The sequence below is a fragment of the Oratosquilla oratoria genome, chromosome 12 (genome assembly GCF_046742065.1).
Source record: "Oratosquilla oratoria isolate Oo_2021 chromosome 12, ASM4674206v1, whole genome shotgun sequence".
NCBI classification, from domain to species: domain Eukaryota; kingdom Metazoa; phylum Arthropoda; class Malacostraca; order Stomatopoda; family Squillidae; genus Oratosquilla; species Oratosquilla oratoria.
This window is the reverse complement of record NC_134788.1, coordinates 50,839,737-50,860,436: the sequence shown is the minus strand read 5'-3', so window position 1 is coordinate 50,860,436 and position 20,700 is coordinate 50,839,737. Positions and strand designations below refer to the sequence as shown.

Sequence of the window (20,700 nt, the reverse complement as noted above, 5' to 3'; positions counted from 1 at the left end):
GCAGTATGAGAAAATATGTCAGAAATAAAAAATCATATGTGTGTAATTTATAAATATAAAAATATAATTATAACATATTTATGACCAAAGTTGAAAAAATGTATTATTATCATTAAACAAAATTTGAATCTTAAACGCATTGTTTACGTCCAACCAAGCCTATTCCTTTGTAGTTCAGTGACTTAATTCAGACGTTTTTGTATTTTTAATCGAGAAGACGAAGTTTATTCTAGCCTTTTAAACAGAATGGGATGTGATGGAGGTACTATTCCTAGACGAGATGAGCTCGTCAAAACTAAGAAAAAACCAGAGCAGGTAATACGCCATGTATGATAGCTTCCTGTACAATTTGGCAGATGCAGCAGTGCAGTTTTTATGCACGCATTTATGAGGAATAAAGTTAAAATTAGTGGTTCTGTCACCTCGTAGATAGAAATTAATGCAGTTATTACTGCAATGGGGCACTATAGGGAGGCTTTTATTAGGAGTATTGATTAAGGAAATCTTTATTTTGACATCTTGGAGGGACTTTTATCTATTTCCTTTGCCTGTGAGTGCTAGTCAGTCAAGTTTCATATGAAGGCGTCTATTGATGTAATGTGTATATTTGGGCCATCAGTATTGAAGAAAGGGGCTTATATTGCAGCTGTAGATGCTCCTACAGTGATTTAAGTAAGACAAGTAATTCACTATTTCAGGCTAGGCAAAAGGCTGCAAATTGTAGTTAGATAGCATTGTTTTCTACTTGCTTCTAGAATAGATCAAACAAAATATTAAAGGTTTAGATTGTATGGACTATGGTAAAAAAAAAGTTATCTCTTTTGCCAGCTCGACCCAACCGAGTTAATGATTTGAGTGGGTTCGTGGTTATGTATTGCATTAGGAAGCTTATACAGCATTAGGGTAGGTTATTGTAGTTCTGTAGTAAGAATGAACCCAATGCTAGGAGACAAATCAGAATGGATTTGGTATTGGGCGGAGTCTATTGTATGCATCCTGTTGAGAATAATATGATGTGTATATATATTTTTTAATCCATTTTAGCCCAATAGTTATTCTATTAATCAAAGGTCTTTTTAGACCAGTCTTTCGTTATTTTCTGTATAATTTTATCAAATTCTCAGTACAAGAATATATATACGAACAGCTTTTCCCACCTTGCATCCACATCAACCCTGCCCATTCCACCCCTATTCACCACCTCTTCCTCCCTCCCTCTCACAAGAATATAGTATTGATTTATTTCCAGTTTATTTACACATTTTGTTAATATTCAGTTTAATTTTTTATTCTTATTTATTTGAATTACTTTAATTTATTTTTTGTTTTGTTTCATTGATTAATAAATTTTCTTATTTATCTATTTGTTATTGATTACAAAGGCGGAGCATGCCGACAGGAGACCCATTGGTCCATAACTGTGTCAGATGTGGAAAAAACTTATAATGATAAAAATATATATATATATCAATATAAATAATAATAAATATATAGGCATTGGTTTATTTGTTTATTCTATTTCATTGTATTTTATTTATCTATTTTTTTTTTTTTTTTTTAGTTTCCACACCGTACCTTGGTTTGTTCTGTCAGATTTCCAACTTCCAGCTTCTTATGAGATAGGAGTATGTACCCAATCATATTTACCTAATTGTTGTATCCATGGAAGGAACAATGCTTGTTGGGTCATTTCCGATTTTTTTTTTTTTTTTTTTTTTTTTTTTTTTTATACCTTGCCTCAAATTCATGTAAAATCGCAGCTTGATTTATATCCTTGATATCCAGTTATCATATTTAGATTTGCCAGGTCAACCCTTATGTATTTTTTTCATTGCGCTGTATCACCTTCTTAGCTAGTCCACGTATTAATAGCATGCAGAAAAACCACCAAGGAAAATAATAAAATAATGACTGAGCGCTTTCATCTATTTAGACATCTTCAGGGTACATGTACCCTGAAGATGTCTAAATATATGAAAGTGCTCGGTCATCATTTTATTATTTTCCTTTTTTTTTCATATTTAGAATCATGAGTTCATGTGATTTCTCATGTATTTATGCATATGTGTGTTTAAACATTCATGTGTGTAGCTAAGATGAAGAAAGAAAAAACTATGTACTAAAACATTTACAAACACAACTAACACCACAGTTGGACAAAAGAAAGAGTTGCGTAAGCGAAACTATATATTTCGATTGTTAACTGCAATCATCTTCAGTAGTAATCAAAATACAGTGAGTCCTCCTTATACGGTAATTCTTTATCCAGTAAATTCACAGTTACGGTATTTGGTAATACACTCAATTCTATTTACGGTAAGAAAAATTCACAGATATGGTATCCGCTAGATATTTTGAAGAGGAAGAGCAGGGAGAAGTTGTTTGCCATATCCTATTATTACATGTTATAATCGGTTCGGTATACGGTAATTTCAATTTGCGGTAAGGTTTTCAGGAACGCATGTGTACCGTATAATGAGGACTTACTGTATATAGTTTCGCTTACTCAACTCTTTCTTTTGTCCGACTGTGGTGTTAGTTGTGATTTAAAATGAATTACTGCATTTCTCACCAGTGATCTACAAACACCTTTCACCTACGCCACACAACACATCCGTTCAAAAATACGTTCACACCCAGACCGTAGACGAGCATTCTTAGACCACCAAATCCCCTTCACCGTCAAACCTCTACGGACGTTAGCCCCTTGGAAAAATCCCTCCAAAGAGAAGCAGGAAGTGGACAGGTGTAATTATTTCATTAACCCAGTGGGTTTGAACGTAAGCCTCGTATACATGGGGCTAGTTTAGTAGCTGCTAGTGTTAGCTGCAAGTTAACTTGCCTTGCAAGTGAGTGTTCACACTAGGGTAGCCTCCACAGAGAAGTGGAAACTATGCAGGTGTAAATACCTCACTAACCCAGTGGGTTTGAATGTAAGCCTCGTATACGCGGGGCTAGTTCAGTAGCCGCTAGCACTTGCTGCAAGTTAACTTGCCTTGCAGGTGAGTGTTCACACTAGGATAGTTTAGAGGCAAGTTGACTAACTTTTTGTTGACATTGGGCAAATAGAGGGGTAGTTTATGAGTCACTAACTGCAAGTTAACTTACCCGGCAAGTACATGTTCACACAAGGATAGTTTAGAGGCAAGCTGACTAACTTTCCATTGACATTGGGCAAGTAGAGGGGTAGTTTAAAAGTCGCTTTTAGCACTAGCAACTACTAAAGTAGCTCCGTGTTGATGAAGCTTAAGTTTACAAATGCCGACAGGAGACCTTTTGGTCCATAACTAGGTTGTCTGCAGAAAAAATAATAACAATGATAAAAAAAAATTGTGAGAGGTGCAGGTCATCTGCAAAAGGAACCGATTGGTTGATCAAGACTGCTACGCTTGAACAACTTGGATGAAGAAATGGTAAAGGAAATACTAGTTACACTGATAAGGCCAAAATTGGAGTACACAGTGACACTATGGTCATCCAGTACTAAAAATAATATAAGGAAAATTGAGAGAATCCAGAGAGCAACTACGAAGATGGCCCCAAACTCTATCAAAACTGTCATACGAAGAGAGATTGTCAAAACTAGAATTACCTATTCTGGAACAAAGAAGGGAAAGAGGTGACTTGTTAACTAGCTATAGAATCATGAGAGGTATAGAAATTTTTGATAGAGAAGACTTACTAAATTGAGATGAGAGAAACACAAGAGGACATGGAAGGAAACTCAAAAAAGACAGTTACAGAAGAGACCTGAAAAAGAACAGCTTTCCTCACAGAGTGGTGGATGTATGGAACACACTAGACAAAACAGTAGTGTGTGCAAAAACTGTACACAAATTTAAGAACAATTTAGACACTGCGAGATACAGAGACAGGACACCACGAGCTTAGCTCCCCTTCCCATATAATACAACTAGGTAAATACACTCATGCGTCAGTAGTATGGTCCCCATACAGAATGAAGAATATACAGTAAACCTTCGACATAACGGATCTCGATATACCGGATATCAGATATAATGGACAAACCTCGCTATAATGGATTTTCATCTGTTATAGTGAGGTATCCTCAGTTATATCGGATCTTTGGATATAACGACAGACCCCTGTCCCCATATCATCTGTTATATTGACGGTTTACTGTAATTTCTAATCCTACTGATTTCTAATACTGGACAAACTTTAAGATATAACGGATGTGTTCAGTATTTCCATTGAATATAACAGATCCTCGGTTATTACAGATCTTTAGATATAACGACAGACCCATCCCCATATCGTCCGTTATATCGAGGGTTTACTGTAAGCAAGATTGAGAGAGTACAAAGGGCAACAGCCAAACTGGTCCCCAGCCTGGCAGATAAACCATACGAGGAGAGACTAAAAGCAGTGGGTCTGCCAACCTTGAAAGATCAAAGAGAGAGAGGTGACACAATTCCAGTGTTCAGGTCACTAAAGGGGATAGATTGCACTGATAGAAGAGATCTCATGATAAAAGAAGGGAGGGCTTTAAGAGGTCACGGAAATAAATTAAGAAAGACCACATGTCGAAAGGAAATGAAGAAATACAGTTTTCCATAAAGATGTATAAATAAGTGGAATAGCTTAGAGGGTGATATAGCCCAAGCTCAAACAGTACACGAGTTCATATCTTTGTATGATAATTGGAAATCAAAGATATAGATTAAATTGGGACTGTACTTGAATTTGAGTCTAGGTTTGTTAGAAAATTAGAGAATAGGAAACAGGACGTAACGAGCGTTGCTCCTTTCCTGTATACTAGTTAGGTAAACACACACATGTGCACACACACATGCACACGCACACAGACTGTAGTCCTTATGTTAGTTTGCTCATTCATTGCACTGTTACTTTTTTTTTTTTTTTTTTTCAGTTCCCTTCATCTATGCAAGGGCGCCACTTTTATTTATTAGAATCTCGTATTTCTCCGGCTTTTCATTTATTTACAAATTTACCTTGGATGGGCAGGGCACAGGATGAGAGAATTGTCTAGATTCTAAAGGGAATTGACAACATCAAAAGTGACAACATTTTCACCCTGAATGAGAATCCGACAAGAAACAATGGTCTCAACTGTTAGGGAATAGATTTAATTTGGAAGTGGGTAGAAACAACTTTGCCAGTCGTGTAGTTAATGAATGGAATAAACTTCCTGCAGAGGCAGTGCAATGTAGTTCAGTTTGAAGCTTTAAGAATCATCTAGATAAACACCTAAGCAAGATGCTGTAATGCATGTCATTTTATATTATTTATTTGTTTTGTTATCATTTGTCTGTTTGTTTATTATTATTTTCTTGATTCACATTCATTATAAACACCTAAACAAGATGCTGTAATGAATGTAATTTATTTTATATCATTTGTTTATTTGTTTTGTTATTATTTGCTTGATTCACATTTATTATTAGTTATATATAAATTTATTATTATTGACTATTTACCTGTTTATTATTTAACTATGCATTTATTTAATTTATTGTTATTTATATTATTATATATTTTTATTTATTTATTAATCATTATTACATTTTTTTTTTTTGCGTCCAACCTAGGTATGGACCAAAAGGTCTCCTGTCAGCATGCTTCGCCTTTGTAATTATTTGTAAGGGTGGTGGATGGAAGTGGAATGGGTGGGAGCAGGAACGGTTCTTTTGACTTAGCTACCCCCCTTATAAAGGAAAAAAAAAAACCTTTGGTACGTAGATAGAACTCAGATGAAGATTCTTAATCGCCAAAACCTCTTCTCTCCCCATGCAGAAGGACAAGACCTCTGACCGTATGTACCGCTGGCGGCATTGTGCCATGTCACAAGCCAGGCTGCAACGGCCCATTGTCGGGTGCGAGCTGGGACGCCTCTACAACAAAGAGGCCGTACTTACTCGCCTTCTGGACCGACACCACCAAAGAGAAGTAACGGGGGACGACAGCCACATTCGCATGCTGAGGGACATCAAGGAGCTCCGCCTTACGGCAAATCCTGGATATGCGCTTAAGCGCGATGTTGCGCAGAAGGGCGATGCGTATGTGGACCACCAGGTAGGTGGATGGTCTCTAGCTGTACTTTGGGATTTGTTCTCAAGTTAATGAATCGTATTACTTAGCTAGTTTTTCTTTTACTGCAGTCATAAAAAAAAGAATCGTATGGACTTTGACCTAATTACGTCTTAAATTTTCACCCATTTTTCTCCCAAACGTAGGTTTCCGAGTTTATGTGTCCAGTAACGGGTCTGGAGATGAACGGCAAGTACCCGTTCGTCTTCATGTGGACATGTGGCTGCGTGGTTTCCGAGCGTGCCATGAAGGAAGTCCCCTCGGAAGTGTGCCACAAGTGTGGGAAGCCTATTCGCAAAGAAGACGTAATCCCAATTAACCCCACAAGCCAGGAAGTTCTCGACCAACTGCGCTCGAACATGGCAGCACGACGGGCTCGCGACAAGGCGGCCAAGAAGGAGAAGAGGGAAAGCAAGAGGACACACGATTACGCGGACGAAGAAGATGAGGTCGAGCCCGAGGTCGAAGAGGAAGAGGAGTGTACCAAAGAGAAGAGCTCCAAAGTTCAGAAAACGTCAGGTAAAGGTACGAGTGATGGTCCTTGTCCACGTACGCTTAGGTATCCTAATCCAACTGTCAAAGTTCAGAAAATGTCAGGTAAAGGTACGAGTGATGGTCCTCATCCACGTATGCTTAGGTCTCGTAATCCAACTCTCAAAGTTCAGAAAACATCAGGTAAAGGTACGAGTGAGGTTCCTCGTCCACATACGCTTAGGTCTCCTAATCCAACTCACCAACCGCCGCTTGTGCAGATGTTTGGGCCCATACTCTCAAAACTGTCATACGAAGATTTTTCAAAACTAGAGCTACCGACCCTGGAACAAAGAAGAGAAAGAGGAGATTTGTTGACCATCTATAAAATCACGAGAGGTACGGAAGTCCTTGGTAGAGAAGACTTACTAAATTGGGATAAGAGAAACACAAGAGGACATGAAAGGAAGCTTAAAAAGGACAGTTATAGACCCGAAAAAGAACAGCTTTCCCCACAGAGTGGTGGATGTATGGAACAAACTGGACGAAGCAATAGTATGTGCAAAAACCATAGACGAATCTAAGAACAATTTAGATTCTGCGAGGTACAGAGATGGGACACCTACCCGTCAGATACAACTAGGTAAAGACATAAACTCACTTCAGGAATTGGTGTTTTATGTCGTGGGCCAATTCCAGAAGTAGGTTTACGTCCTGGGCCCAAACGTCTGCACAAGTGGTGGTTGGCAACTGTTCGATTAAGAGACCGAGGTGTATGCCGCTAGGTACGGTAGGCCTCTGGGGTTTTGTTTGCTGAGGCCCAAGGAAATTGTAGTTATTAGTTGTGCTTTATATGTAGTGGATAATTCTCACAGCATCCCATCCTGGAACATGCACGGTGAAATACGATAAAAAAACGCAATTCCCGACTAAGTGGTCAGAGTAAACACCATTTGAGGATGGACCCCATATTAAATGTACGTTTCCCTTGACGAAGCTTATTCAAGTACGTAGCCTCAATAAGCAAAACGTACTTTTAGTAACGGTTTCATCCCTGCATGTTGTCTACTCTGTCTACAGTGAAACATATTTTAGAATTTCATCATTACGTATTGCCTCTGACAAGATAACAACTCTACATACGTTTTAACCTTCTTTGTGTCTTCGCCAGGTGGTGGGGGTCCTTCATCATCATCGTCATCATCCTCCAGCAGCGGCAGCGGCGCAAAGCCCCGAGTAAATAGCGCCGTCTCCGCCCTTCTGAAGGACGAGGACTTCCAACATGTGCGATCCTCCGGCTTCAGCGTAGCCAAGAATCCAGAAGCTTCGGAGGTGTACAAGAGCATCTTTGACACTCATAAGACCGCCAAGAACCGCCCCAACCCGCACTGGGTTACGTGCAATCCCCAATACTTTTAATTATGTCTCGCTGGTCCTGTAGTTAAACACACACTCCTGTTCTTTATCCCCCCCCCTCTCTCTCTTTTTCTCTCTTCTGTCATTTGTTCATATTGTCTCCCCCCCCAACCAACCAACCAAAAAAAAAAAAAAAAAAAAAAAAAAATGAAAACTATACGGTAGGTTTAGTCATCACTTCCGTTGTCTCTCTTGGCTCTCCCTCCCTTGTCTTCTCTCACTTTTCCCATTCTCCCCGCTTGGATGTGGCGGTGCACGTGTCCCGCTGACCCCAGGCCGTCATGCGAAGACTCTGTCGGTAGCAGCCCGACACCCACAATAGTCGCTCGTCGGCCTCGAGTCAGTCCTCGGGTTGAGTGCCCGTCGCAAGGTGCATCCACGTAGGCAGACAATGTTGCATATGTTGTGTACGTTTGTTTTGCCCCTCCCACAAATTCGCACATGCCTGTCCGTCATGGTGTACGGCACAGGGGGCTGCTCTGTGTGTGCGCTGTTCGTAAGTAATAAGTTGTAGGCTTGCAAGTATGTTTAAGCAAAGTAACAAATAATATATGAGCAGGCACATCATGTAACAATATATTTTCTTTTATTAATTTGAACATTTTTTTAGCGATTTTTTTTTCTTTCCTTAGGGCAGTACTTCATGTAAGATCCCACCTTGCTAATATATGAGGTCGTGCACTTAATCTCTGCGTATCATTTCCAACCTCCTCTGAAGATACGACTACACTAGAAGCGTGGGCGGCCGTACTGGTCCATGACCCAGTAAGCTATTGAAGCTCTAGTACGGACATGACTGTGCCGAGTATGAGATGAGTTGAAATTACGCTTTCCACTACACAGATCGGCTGAGCAGGCTAGGGTGTCATTACTTGCAGCGAAGGTCGAGGGGACGGCAGTTCGAACCCTGCCACCGGCGAAGTCAAACCAAGGGCACGGTTCGTTAAATACCACGCTACAAAGTCCTCTGTGAGGGGCACCGTCTAGCCTCCCAATAAGGGGGAGTTTGTGACGTTAAAACATATCACTACACAGACTAGTATTTGCATCCAGCAGATAGGGGAAAGCCCATTTCGCTTAATTGGAGAGGAAAGGGAGTTGTCATTTAAGTGAAGCGGAATTGGTGCAGATGTGCTGTGTCGTACTGCATTGCTTCTGATCCAGGGCAGTGGGCGGGATGCAGGGATGACCCGTCATCCAGGAGGAGCCAAGAGGGAGTAGGTACATGCCTTTTGACTTTGGCTATCCCCTTTATAAGGGGGGGAAAATCTCATAGTATATGTATGTAGGTACGGAAACTTTACGTAATGCTCATGTACACTCGACACAGGCACAAAGTACCCAATGCTTACACAGAAACATTAACCACTTTGGTATGATGACGGCAACATAGGCGTCATGAGATGCAAGTGGGTATACGGGAATGTCGGTATCTTAAATATTTTTTTGTAGTTATACACGAGTTACCCCCAGATTCTGCAAACTGGTTTGATCACGTTTTCTGTTTATTATTATTACTCAAAGTAAAAGAGAACAAGTAATACGGTAGTGACTTTATATTTTATAATGCAAATAGTGTGATGCATCGTACATATGGCAGCCGATGCTGCATGTGAGCATTTGACTCATACTGAAGTGGTTAATATGTGTTGAAAGAAGCAATGGCGATGACAGGGACTGCCGCAGAATTCACGGCTGGGGCAAATGCAGCAAGACACAGTACGTCCACAGCAAGGCCACTTCACTTAGTCGGTAAACCCTCTCCATTCCCAAAGATAGAAAACGAGAAGACAGGGCCGCATCAGAATATCATTTGCACGTACGAGAAGTTGGATAATAAAAAGTGTTATATTTAACCGTGGCTTGCACCAGGCAATGTATACATCCCTGTGACAAATATTCAGGAGAATCTGGAAATGACACAAAGCGATTTCAAGTTCAACAGACGTTTATTTATTTCAAGCAGCAACAATCGTCAAGACGATCCTTTGGCCCAGAGAGGACATCGACTCTGACAACGGACAGTTAAGTATACAGGCAGCTCCTGAATGCAGTCATTTCTAGCCAACCGTTAGATGCAAAACTGCACACGTATTAATTGCACACAGGCCAGTTCAGATTACCCACGAGATGGGAGGGGAGTTGGGAGTAATCGTGGGGTCGTACGAATTTATGCTATTTCGTATCTCACGCTGGGTTGGCTCTGAGTGATTGCATTCAGGACGATCGGGCTAAACTGCTGGTAGACGGCATACCAAGAACCACAATTCGAGTACTCCTACCTTTATGTTAAGTTCCCTCGACAGAGAAATGTTATTGGAAGAGGTATTTTTATTTATTTTTAATTCTACACGTCTACCTCTCCTTATCCACAGCCACAAATAATTATGTATAAAAGTCAAAATATACAGTTGGAGGCCCCAATACAAAGCAAATACTCTATTAACCCATTCAACTCCGATGACAAGATGTCTTGTCATTTGGTCAAATAAAACAAAAAATCATAAAACACCAAAATGTTTGATCAAACACCAGAAAAATATGACGTCAGCCCTCGCTTCGCTCGCAGCGAAGCGAGGACTGACGTCATATTTTTCTGGTGTTTGATCAAACATTTTGGTGTTTTATGATTTTTTGTTTTATTTGACCAAATGACAAGACATCTTGTCATCGGAGTTGAATGGGTTAACAATAAGAATATATGAAAAAAAATAAATAAATAAGACGGTCAACTTAATAAAACCTACAGTGAAAGCGAAATGAACACAACAGAGGAACTTCATTAGATGCGCTTCACAAAGCCGTACTGCAGTCCTGGTACATTAACCTTTTCTATACGGTAGTACTTTCACAATCAATCTGTTGCCTCTGGTCTTTCTAACAGAAAACCTCGCAGAAGACTTTAGTGATATTTACTCTCTAATCTCTCAAATGAAAACCTAAGATAAAGTTGAGGAACCCCTAAGCAGTCCTTCACAGTTTGCAGCGGGATAGTTCCTGTCACTGACAAACCTGAACGAGCTCTTCCCAGCTACAGAACGGCAACTTAGCAAACAACTACGTAACCTTGGACTGTTTAGTCGCTTGGGGTAAAATTACTTCTTTCTATTAGTCCAACATAGTATCTATCAATCTGCTGAAAAAAATTACACAAACCTCTTGATAGCTGCATCAAACTGGGACCTGCGGCAAACATCATCTCGATTGCCTTAAAAAAAAAAAAAAATAATAATAATAATAAAATAAATAAGAAAAATAAAAAATAATCCACTGGTTAGAGCCTCGGTTCAAATTCTGAGATGTGTAGGTTCAAGTCCTGACCTACACATTTTCACTTTTAGAAGATTTTTTTTTTTTTTTAATTCTCAAGGAAATCTTGATAAAGCTTGCAAACAATCGTACGGAAAAGCCATTCTGGAAACATATGAAGCTGACTGCAAGACAGGTGCATCCTTTACAGAAAGTAAAGAAGAAATAGATCATATAAAAACTTTCTCAGTTGTTCTTTGTTTATCGGTTCTTCTTGAATGACAACCTTTCCAAGAACTCGCCAAGCTGTCGTCGTCCTCTTTTCATGTTTATGAATCCTTTCCCAATGACGACCTCTCCAAGCACTCGCCAAGTCATCCTTCTCCTCTTTTCACATTTTTGTATTCTTCTCAAATGACGACCTCTCTAAAAACTTAAAAAGTCGTCCTCCTCCTCTTTTAATGTTTATGGATTCTTCTCAAATGACAACCTCTCTAAAAACTTAAAAAGTCGTCCTCCTCCTCTTTTAATGTTTATGGATTCTTGAACGACAAGAACTCACAAAGTTCTTTGCCTCCTCCTCCTCCTCTTCCTTTTGTGTTTACGATTTTAACTCCTCCCCACATCCTCATCTGTCTGGGCTGTGCTAGTTATTGTTGAGCGCTTTCTGAACAATTGGGTTCTGTGGGCTCTTCATCCATTCCTTGCGAAGCATCTGCTTGAGTTGCGACAGCCTCAGGGTCGGGTTTTCCTTCTTCAACTGAGGCATCCGCTCTGCCTCAAAGGCACGGAAGGCGGCAGCCATCCGCTTCTCTGGATGCTTGTCGAGTCCAGCATCTTGGGTGCTGTCAAGAGAAGGGACAAATGTTAATTCTCTAATGTTGGCAGTGCACAAATATATACGCATCCACTAAGGAGTGTGTATCTCTCTACATACCAAGCATTTATGCAACTCGAAACAAATGTATATAATACATACATATACCAAAGGCTTTTTTCCCACTTATAAGGGAGGTAGCCAAAATGAAAAAGGCATAGAAACCACTCCCACCCTTAACATCCCCATCACACTCCACTCCCCTCCACACTCTTATCTTGGCACCTCCTGGATGACGGGTCATCCCTGCATCTCGCCCAGTGTCCTGGGTCAGAAGCAATGCAGCAAGACACAGCACATCCACAGCTAGGCCACTTCATTTAATCGGCGACCCCCTCCATCCCCTCATGCAGAAAAGGAGAAGACAGGGAGAAAACCTTTTGGACTGCATTAAAATATCATTTACACTTACTCCCTCACCCACTCCCTTCCATGCATCACAACATTATCCATACACAACCATTCTCCACTCTCTCCAATCTTCTGTCTTCTCCTTTCCTTCAACAGACATTCCCCTCTTTCCTAATGCCCCTTTTACCCCATCCATTCATCTCATCCTAGGTCACCCCCTCATGTTCACTCCTTCCACACCTTTTATTAATCTTTCCTTACTCATTCTTTCCATGTGTCCAAACCATCCCAATACTCTTTCATCCACCCTATCTCCCAACTCCCTTTCCACCCCCACTCTCCTCTTCGTTTCTCACTCTATCCAGCCTAGTAACCCTTACCATACTTCTCAGACATTTCATTTCAAACACATTTAAACTCTTCCTCTCTTATGTTCCATGCATCATTGTACATACATACATATACCAAAGACTTTTTCCCCCCTTACAAGGGAGGTATCAAAAAACAAAGGCATAGAAACCACTCCCACCCATTCCATCCCCATCGCACTCCACTCCCCTCCACCCTCTTCCCTCCTTCATATCTTGGCACCTCCTGGATGCATCATTGTGCATCAGGCAAACTAATGTGTGTGCGAGCATTTGACTCCTACTAAAGAGGCTCAAACCCTTGTCTACCACCTCCTTGACTCTTGACTCTTGAGTATCCCCAAGGTAAGGACTTCTCCCCGCCTTCTCCTTTTCTGCATGAGGGGACGGAGAGGGGAGGGGGGGTCACCGATTAAATGAAGCAGCCTTGCTGTGGATGTGCTGTGTATTGCAACACTGCTTCCAACCCAGGGCAGTGTGCAAGATGCAGGGATGACCCGTCATCCAGGAGGTGCCAAGATAAGAGGAAGTGAGGGGGTGGATGGGGGTGGAGTATTTTGGGGTGGAATGGGTAGGAGTGGATTTTATGCCTTTGTTTTTTGGCTACCTCCCTTGTAAGGCAGAAAAAGCCTTTGGTATATGTAAGAAATGCTAGTTCTTGATGATGGATTTCTCCCCGTCTTCTCCTTTTCTGCATGAGGGGAAAGAGGTGGGGGATCGCCGATTAAATGAAGTGGCCTTGCTGTGGATGTGCCGTGTCTTACAACACTGCTTCCGACCCAGGGCAGTGGACAAGATGCAGGGATGACCCGTCATCCAGGAGGAGCCAAGATAAGAGGGAAGGAGAGGATGGGAATGGAGTATGTTGGGGATGGAATGTGTGGGAGTGGATTTTGTCTTTGTTTTTTTGGCTACCTCCCTTGTAAGGGGGGAAAAAGCCTTTGGTATATGTACGTACTTTCTGTTGATGGACAACTAGCTCCTGGAACTTCCCGAGTCTTCATTCAGTTCATAAATAAGAAATGTCTCTCACAACCTACCTCAGGGCAGATAGGGCTTCGTCGATGCCGCTGGCCGATACAACTTCCTCTTGCATGAGATTGAGGTTCTCGACCAAAGGAGCATCTAAGTGTGATTTCTCCTCCTCCTCTGCATTCCGTTGTGCATTCTCTTGATCTTTTTGTTTCTGAAGTGCACGAAAAAAGGAGAAATTACGACTGTGGAAAGAAAAGCATAACATACGAGTAACTTACAAAATGGTAACATTGTAGAATAGGTGTGATATGTTTCAGAAACCATAGTGTCACATGATCAGGTTGGAAGGTGATTAGTGGAGTTCCACAAGGATCTGTATTGGCTCCAATAATGTTTCCTATGTAAATGACATGAGGATGTGGAATGTTACATGAGCTTCTTTGCAGATGATGCTAAATTATTGAGGACTGTGATAACAGAAATGGACTGCAAATCACTACAGAGAGACCTGAACAAGATTTGAAAATGGAGTCAGAAGTGGGAAGTAGACTTCAACATCAAGAAATATAGCATAATGGAGTTTGGAAAAAGTAAAAAAAAAAGAATATCAGGACGGAGAGGGGGGGGTTGCCGATTTAATGAAGCGGCCTTGCTGTGGATGTGCTGCATCTTGTGACACTGCTTCTGACCCAGGGCAGTGGACAAGGTGCAGGGATGACCCGTCATCCAGGAGGTGCTAAGATGAGAGGGAGGGTGGAGGGGTGTGGAGTGTATTCAGGGATGGAATGGGTGGGAATGATTTTATGCCTTTTCCTTTTTGGCTACCTCCCTTGTAAGGGGGAAAAAGCCTTGGTATATGTATGTAGGACAATATACAATTGGAACTAAAGAGGTAAAGAAAGGGGTTTGGAAATGGAGTCAGAAGTGGGAAGTGGACTTCAACATTAAGAAATGTAGCATAATGGAGTTTGGAAAAAGTAAAAAAAAGATTATCAGGACAATATACAATTGGAACTAAAGAGGTAAAGAAAGTGGGATTTGAAAAAGACCTGGCAGTAATTATCTCAAATGACATGTCCATAAACAAAGAAACAAAATTGTCAAAGAATCCTATAACTAGCTAAGATCAATAAAAGTGGCATTTACCTATTTGGATGAAGAAATTATTAGAAAAATATTAGTCACATTAATAAGGCCTAAAGTGGAGTATGATGCAACATTATGGTCACCCAGTACCAAAAAGAATATAAAGAAAATTGAAAGAATCCAGAGAGCAATCATGAAAATGGTCCCAGCACTTTCAAACTTGTCATATGAAGAGAGACTGGCTAACCTGAAGTTACTGACTTTGGAACAGAGAAGAGAGGCGACCTGCTGACCATCTACAGACTCATGCAAGGTATGGAAGTCCTTGATAGAGAGGGCTTACTAAATTGGGATATGAGAAATACAAGAGGACATGAAAAGAAACCCAAAAAGGACAGTTACAGAAGGGGAAAAAGAACAGCTTTCCCCCCAGAGTGGTGGATCTATGGAACAACCTAGACAAAACAGTAGTGTATGCAAAAGCTATACACAAATTTAAGAACAATTTAGATACTGCGAGATACAGCGACAGGACACCATGAGCATAGCTCCCCTACAATACAACCAGGTAAAATAGAACAGAAAGAGGAGACTTGTTGATCATCTACAGAATCATGATAGATATGGAAGTCCTTGATAGAGAAGACTCGCTAAATTAGGATACAATAAATACACAGGGACACGGAAGCTCAAAAAGGACAGTTATATATAGAAGAGACCTGAAAAAGAGCAGCTTTCCCAACAGAGTGGTGGATGTATGGAACAAACTGGACAAAAGGATAGTGTGTGCAAAAACTATACACGAATTTAAGAACAATTTGGACACTGCGAGATACACCACAAGCATAGTTCCCCTTCCCATACATGAATTTAAGAACAATTTGGACACTGCGGGATACAGAGATGGGACACCATGAGCATAGCTCTCCTTCCTGCAAGATACAACCAGGTAAAATAGAGGCAAACAGTTACATTGTTCAGATCTTCAGATGTCCGATGAAGTGAAGTGGCCTTGCTGTGGATGTACTGTGTCTTGCTGCATTGCTTCTGACCCAGGTGGTGGGTGGGATACTGGGATGAACCATCATCCAAGAGGAGCTAAGATGAAAGGGTGGTGGATGGGTGGGAGTGGATGCGTGCCTTTGAATTGGCTACCTCCCTTATAAGGGGGAAAAAGCCCCTTGGTATACATATATATATATATATGATGATTTGGTTTAATGTTACTAACTCCACCCTATCGGATGGCTAGGACAGTGCCCCTCACAGCGTACTTTATAACATGGAATCTAATGAAACATGCCCTTGGTTCAACTTGCCCTGAGCAGGATTCAAATCATCATCATCTCGACTTTCATCACAAGTAACGACGTCCTAACCCGCTCGGCCAACGAGATAGTAAAAAAGGAGATGCTTGACTGCAATGTATGAGAATCTGATGACCGTCCACGAGAAAAGAAAGAGAAGACGGTTGTTGTCATTCCCTAAGCCAGCGTTTTCCAAACTGGGGGGAATTTCCCCCTGGGGGGAAATTTGAAGTTACCAGGGGGGAAATAATAAGACTGCCTCCTAGCAATAAATAAAATCTCAGATGGATTTTCTCATGCCTGAGATAGAAAGAAAGAGAGAGAGTATACCTGTTGTAGATGCTTATCAATATATATGTACATTTCTAAAATAAATTAGTAAATTATCACAGTGTGTTTTGACTAATCTTTCCCTCGTACACATGGAGGGGGAAATCTGGATGGGTGAACTGGTTGTAGGGGGAAATGACGGAAAAAATGTTTGGGAAGCACTGCCCTAGACCGTTTGGCCGAGCAGTCTCATCTTCCTGAGGAATGCCATGGGTGGAATGGGGTTTTCAACAAATTCCTTATAGAGTGTATATTGTGTTGTTACCATGTGTGATTGTGTAGAATGCAGTCTTCCGTAATGCATTGTATAATATGGGGTGAAGTATTACGTCCCGCACAGTTATCTACGATTTGGTCATCCAGTATCTACAGGAAACATTGAGGAACCTCCGCCAGGGAGCCGTCACCTTTGCCCTACGTGCGTGGACTGTCACTGCTACAAACTGGTAAGTGTGGGACTCGAACCCACAACCAAGCGAATGCAAGATTGGTACACTTGTGATTACGCCACCATTGCAGGTTACGACAGAAATTCTTGGACTCCTCGCTCAAAAAGCACCGAGGCAGATCACCACATGTGATACGTGTACTCTACGGGAAGAATTAGATAATAAAAGAATAATACTTCTTTGATAACGAACGATGTACAGCCAAGAACAAATACAACAGCCGCAATAACGGGAAAAATGTATTTTACCTGGAGCTGGAAAACGGTGACTTTCTGTGGTACGGGTTTGGGCGCGATTTCCTGGAGCTCCTTGTCAGCGAGCATCTTCAGCTCTGCTTTTCTCTGCAGGTCCTCCTGCCGCTTACGATCCTTGTCCTCCTGTGAATGCAAGAACATCCTGAATTAATAACCTTTGGGGTCGCCAACTGCATGTTGTTTGCAAAATAAACCGAGGACAATGGATGGATTTATCTTTGTCCTCCTGTGAATGCACGAACATCCCGAATTAATAACCTTTGGGGGTCGTCAACTGCATGTCGTCTGCAAAATAATCCGAGGACAATGGATGGGTTTATCTTCGTCCAATTCGATAACGATATCTAGGACCAAGTCCACAGAATGTGTGACAAGCTCTCCAGGCTTCACTTCCACATGGAGGCAGAGGCGTAAATAGATTTTGATGACGGGCCGCAAGGACACAATTGTCTCTGATGTTCCTATTGTCATCAGTCCCAATCATTCGAGGACACAACATAAACAGTAACAGATCGTCAGATGTAGAGCTGATTTGAAGCTGCACAGAGGTAGGGAGTTACATACGGTAAACCCTCAACATAACGGACAATATGGGGACAAGTCTGTTGTTATATCTGAAGATCTGTTATAACCTAGGATCCATTATATCCGATGGAAATACTGGACATGTCAGTTATATCCCAAAGTTTGTCTGGTATGTGTTAAAAGTAGATACATACATAACATAAACCAAAGGCCTTTTCCCCCATACATGAGAGGTAGCCAAAAAACAAAGGCATAGAAACCACTCCCACCCATTTCATCCCCTATCACACTCCACTCCCCTCCACCCTCTTATCTTGGCACCTCCTGGATGACAGGTCATCCCTGCATCTTTCCCACTGCCCTGTCAAAAGTAGATATCTACATCTATCTATACACAAAGGATTTCTTCCACCTTACAAGGGAGGTAGCCAAGTCAAAGACAAGCACACAATCTCATCCATCACCCTTCCCTCCCTCTCATCTTACCTCCTCTTGGATGATGGGTCATCCCAGTCTCCTGCCCACTGTAGATTTTTCCATTCACATCATAAGCAAACAAAAGTCTTTCAACCCTAGAATTGTTAACCTCTATTTTGCTAACATGAGAGGTTAACTCGGGAGAATTTTACCACCCCCCCCAAAAAAAAAAAAAATGAAAATACAAGTCTTCATCTTTCATTTATGCTGTTCTAAATTAGAATTGCAGTTTAAGAAGTACCTCACAAAACCCTGACAAAATAGTAATGAGCATATGAGTTACAAATTCATCTCGAAATCACCGGGAGAATTCCACCAGGCCTGGTAACCATTTAAGGGTTAAACCACATTTCCCATCTCAACACCTATGGGAAAATAGGCCATCTTGTCCTTTGTCACACTGCTTAGGTCAATAGTTATGCAGTGAGCCACAGATCTTCAATAACAAAACCCAACAACCCAAGCTGGTTTAACCCCCAATATTTATCTGTAGGGTGACCCCATTCCTCATCCACTTGAAACAAACTACAAACATATGGGAAGACAGGTCGTTCTGTCCCTTCTTGGGTCAATAGTTATGCAGTGAGACACGGCTCTTCAACATCAAAACCCAAAAACCCGAGCTGGTTTACCCCCACTGCTTATTGGTAGGGTGCCCCCATTCCTTATTTGTTCAAGACAAATTATAAATCATGAAAACATATCACTGGGCTACTTTACCCCTTACCCCTTTGTCTGTTCATAATCTCCTTAAGGGGGTATGCGACACCTGGGGGGGGGGGTGAATTTGGTCAAGATATAGTATTTTTCAAAACTGTGTTCAAAATGTTTGTATACCATTTAGAAATAAATCCCGACAAATAATTTTCCAGCGGTGCGCAATTTAAATGTCTTGGGCGGGGGTTTAAATGGACAGAGTTAAAGGCCCAACCCACACTAGAGGGGGGCGTGCCACTTAGGACCTTCAGGCGCATCAAATAACGTTGAAATTCGATTGAATTTACGCTCACCCAATGCTTCAACGGCCAGTATGAGGGTGGAGGGGAAGGGAGGAAGGTGGAGGGATAGCTCTTCCCAACTTAGAGCTCAACTGGACGTCGGTTACCGACTAGCTTTGAAAGAAAAAGTACGCATGTCTCATGAGTTTTCCTGGCAATATATTACCTTAGCTAGTACATATTACTCATTAGTACAGTCATCATGGGTAGCAAATAAGAACATCTACAATGACAAAAAAAAAAAAAATTAAAGATGGCAAACAGTCAAAGACGACTAGCCTAGACCTCACCCCTTCTCATTCCACCACTGCCCTCACTTCCACCTCTCTCAACATATGTAGCCAGGTTCTACACCATCAAGTACTTTATTCATCTCGAATACAGCAAGAAAATTAGATATTAGTTATAAAATTGTACAGAGGGGAGATAAGAATGAATGTGAATTTATGATTGTGGAGAAGAGCAGTTTTTTGCCGTGGATAAATTCGCTTGTTAGATGCCAGTGTGGTGAGAAGATGTATGTTGAAGTGATAGGAGAATGTGGAATGGTGAAGACATTTCAGGCATAATGAAAGTTGTGCTCTGAAAAGAGCAAATGGTGTACTTCACCAGGCAGTACAAATGAAAGTTATGAAATACATAACAGAGTTGTGGAGGCCGGCTTACTCTGTGGGGATGTTGCAGTACAGAAAATGTGCATGGCAATGAACATGAAAATGATACATCACAAGACGTTTAGTAAACTTTGCCATCATATTATGGGGGACCAGCATAAAGAAGTATAAGGAACTCTTGGAAAAAACAAGGGAACATGTACATGCAGCATTAGAAAAGGAAGACCCAACTTTACCATTAGTAAAAGTTACTATCGATGGTTCGTGGAGTAAGAGAGGATTCACTTCCAAAGGCACCCACTGCTGGTTAAAATAAACCTCTTTCCAATGATTTAGATACCCCGAAGACCCCCAGCAGCGAGGTTTCATATGAAGAAACCGACAAATGTGCAAAAAAGCAAATTATATGATGGTGTCGTCTGTGCGTTGCCACTACTGCGATATACTTATACTTTAGTTTTTCATTATTTAAAGTACTTATAATTAAAATATGTTGATGATTTTTACTGTACTTATCCATTATATAATAAGAATTAAGCCATGAAAAAATCAGTCAAATTGGTGAAACTATAAGCAAGTTACAGATATATTTATATTTCAAGTTGCCATATCTCCGTTCGATATTTTTTTATACTTTTTTTTAATCATAAAAAATCTAAAATATATCAGATTTAGATGAAACTTACAGAAAATATTACATTTAGTAACTGCTAGGGCCGGTCATTCGAATATTTTGAATAAGATGAAAGAGTTAGGAGTAATAATGGAAACAAGACCAAACAAATGTCATTTTTCACGATTTTTGCCGGACATTAAAATTTAAATGCCTGTATGCAAAAGTATAAAGGAAATTGTTCAATTACTCAATGACCAGCCCTAGG

At 40.9% G+C, this 20,700-nt stretch overlaps 2 protein-coding genes across 4 annotated transcripts in view; one reads left to right on the top strand and one right to left on the bottom strand.

The window, feature by feature from the left end:
- Positions 1-122: 122 nt before the first annotated feature.
- LOC143031714 (replication termination factor 2) lies at positions 123-10,406 on the top strand. Of its 2 annotated transcripts, none has more exons than XM_076195914.1 (4): positions 123-315; positions 5,779-6,057; positions 6,219-6,591; positions 7,715-10,406. In XM_076195914.1, the coding sequence occupies exons 1-4, from the start codon at positions 247-249 to the stop codon at positions 7,960-7,962; spliced, it is 969 nt and encodes a 322-aa protein (XP_076052029.1). In that variant the 5' UTR covers positions 123-246; the 3' UTR covers positions 7,963-10,406. The 2 variants fall into 2 exon arrangements, with proteins under 2 accessions (XP_076052029.1, XP_076052028.1); XM_076195913.1 differs by having other exon boundaries at positions 124-315; positions 6,219-6,597.
- A 172-nt stretch (positions 10,407-10,578) lies between these two features.
- LOC143031713 (coiled-coil domain-containing protein 124) overlaps positions 10,579-20,700 on the bottom strand; it is a 14,382-nt gene continuing 4,260 nt past the window's right edge. For both annotated transcript variants that reach the window (XM_076195911.1, XM_076195912.1), the window contains 3 exons: positions 17,200-17,328; positions 13,845-13,990; positions 10,579-12,053 (listed from right to left, as the gene is read on the bottom strand). In XM_076195911.1, coding sequence (XP_076052026.1) covers positions 11,855-12,053; positions 13,845-13,990; positions 17,200-17,328 — 474 coding nt within the window. In that variant the 3' untranslated portion in view covers positions 10,579-11,854. The remainder of the gene's footprint in view (positions 12,054-13,844; positions 13,991-17,199; positions 17,329-20,700) is intronic.

Bases quoted from the DNA above. Each gene is read 5' to 3' on its own strand.
- LOC143031714 (XM_076195913.1), top strand. From the start codon at position 247: ATGGGATGTGATGGAGGTACTATTCCTAGACGAGATGAGCTCGTCAAA. The intron at 316-5,778 runs GTAATACGCCAT...CTCCCCATGCAG, and splicing joins CTAAGAAAAAACCAGAGCAG to AAGGACAAGACCTCTGACCG. The intron at 6,598-7,714 runs GTACGAGTGATG...TGTCTTCGCCAG, and splicing joins TCAGAAAACGTCAGGTAAAG to GTGGTGGGGGTCCTTCATCA.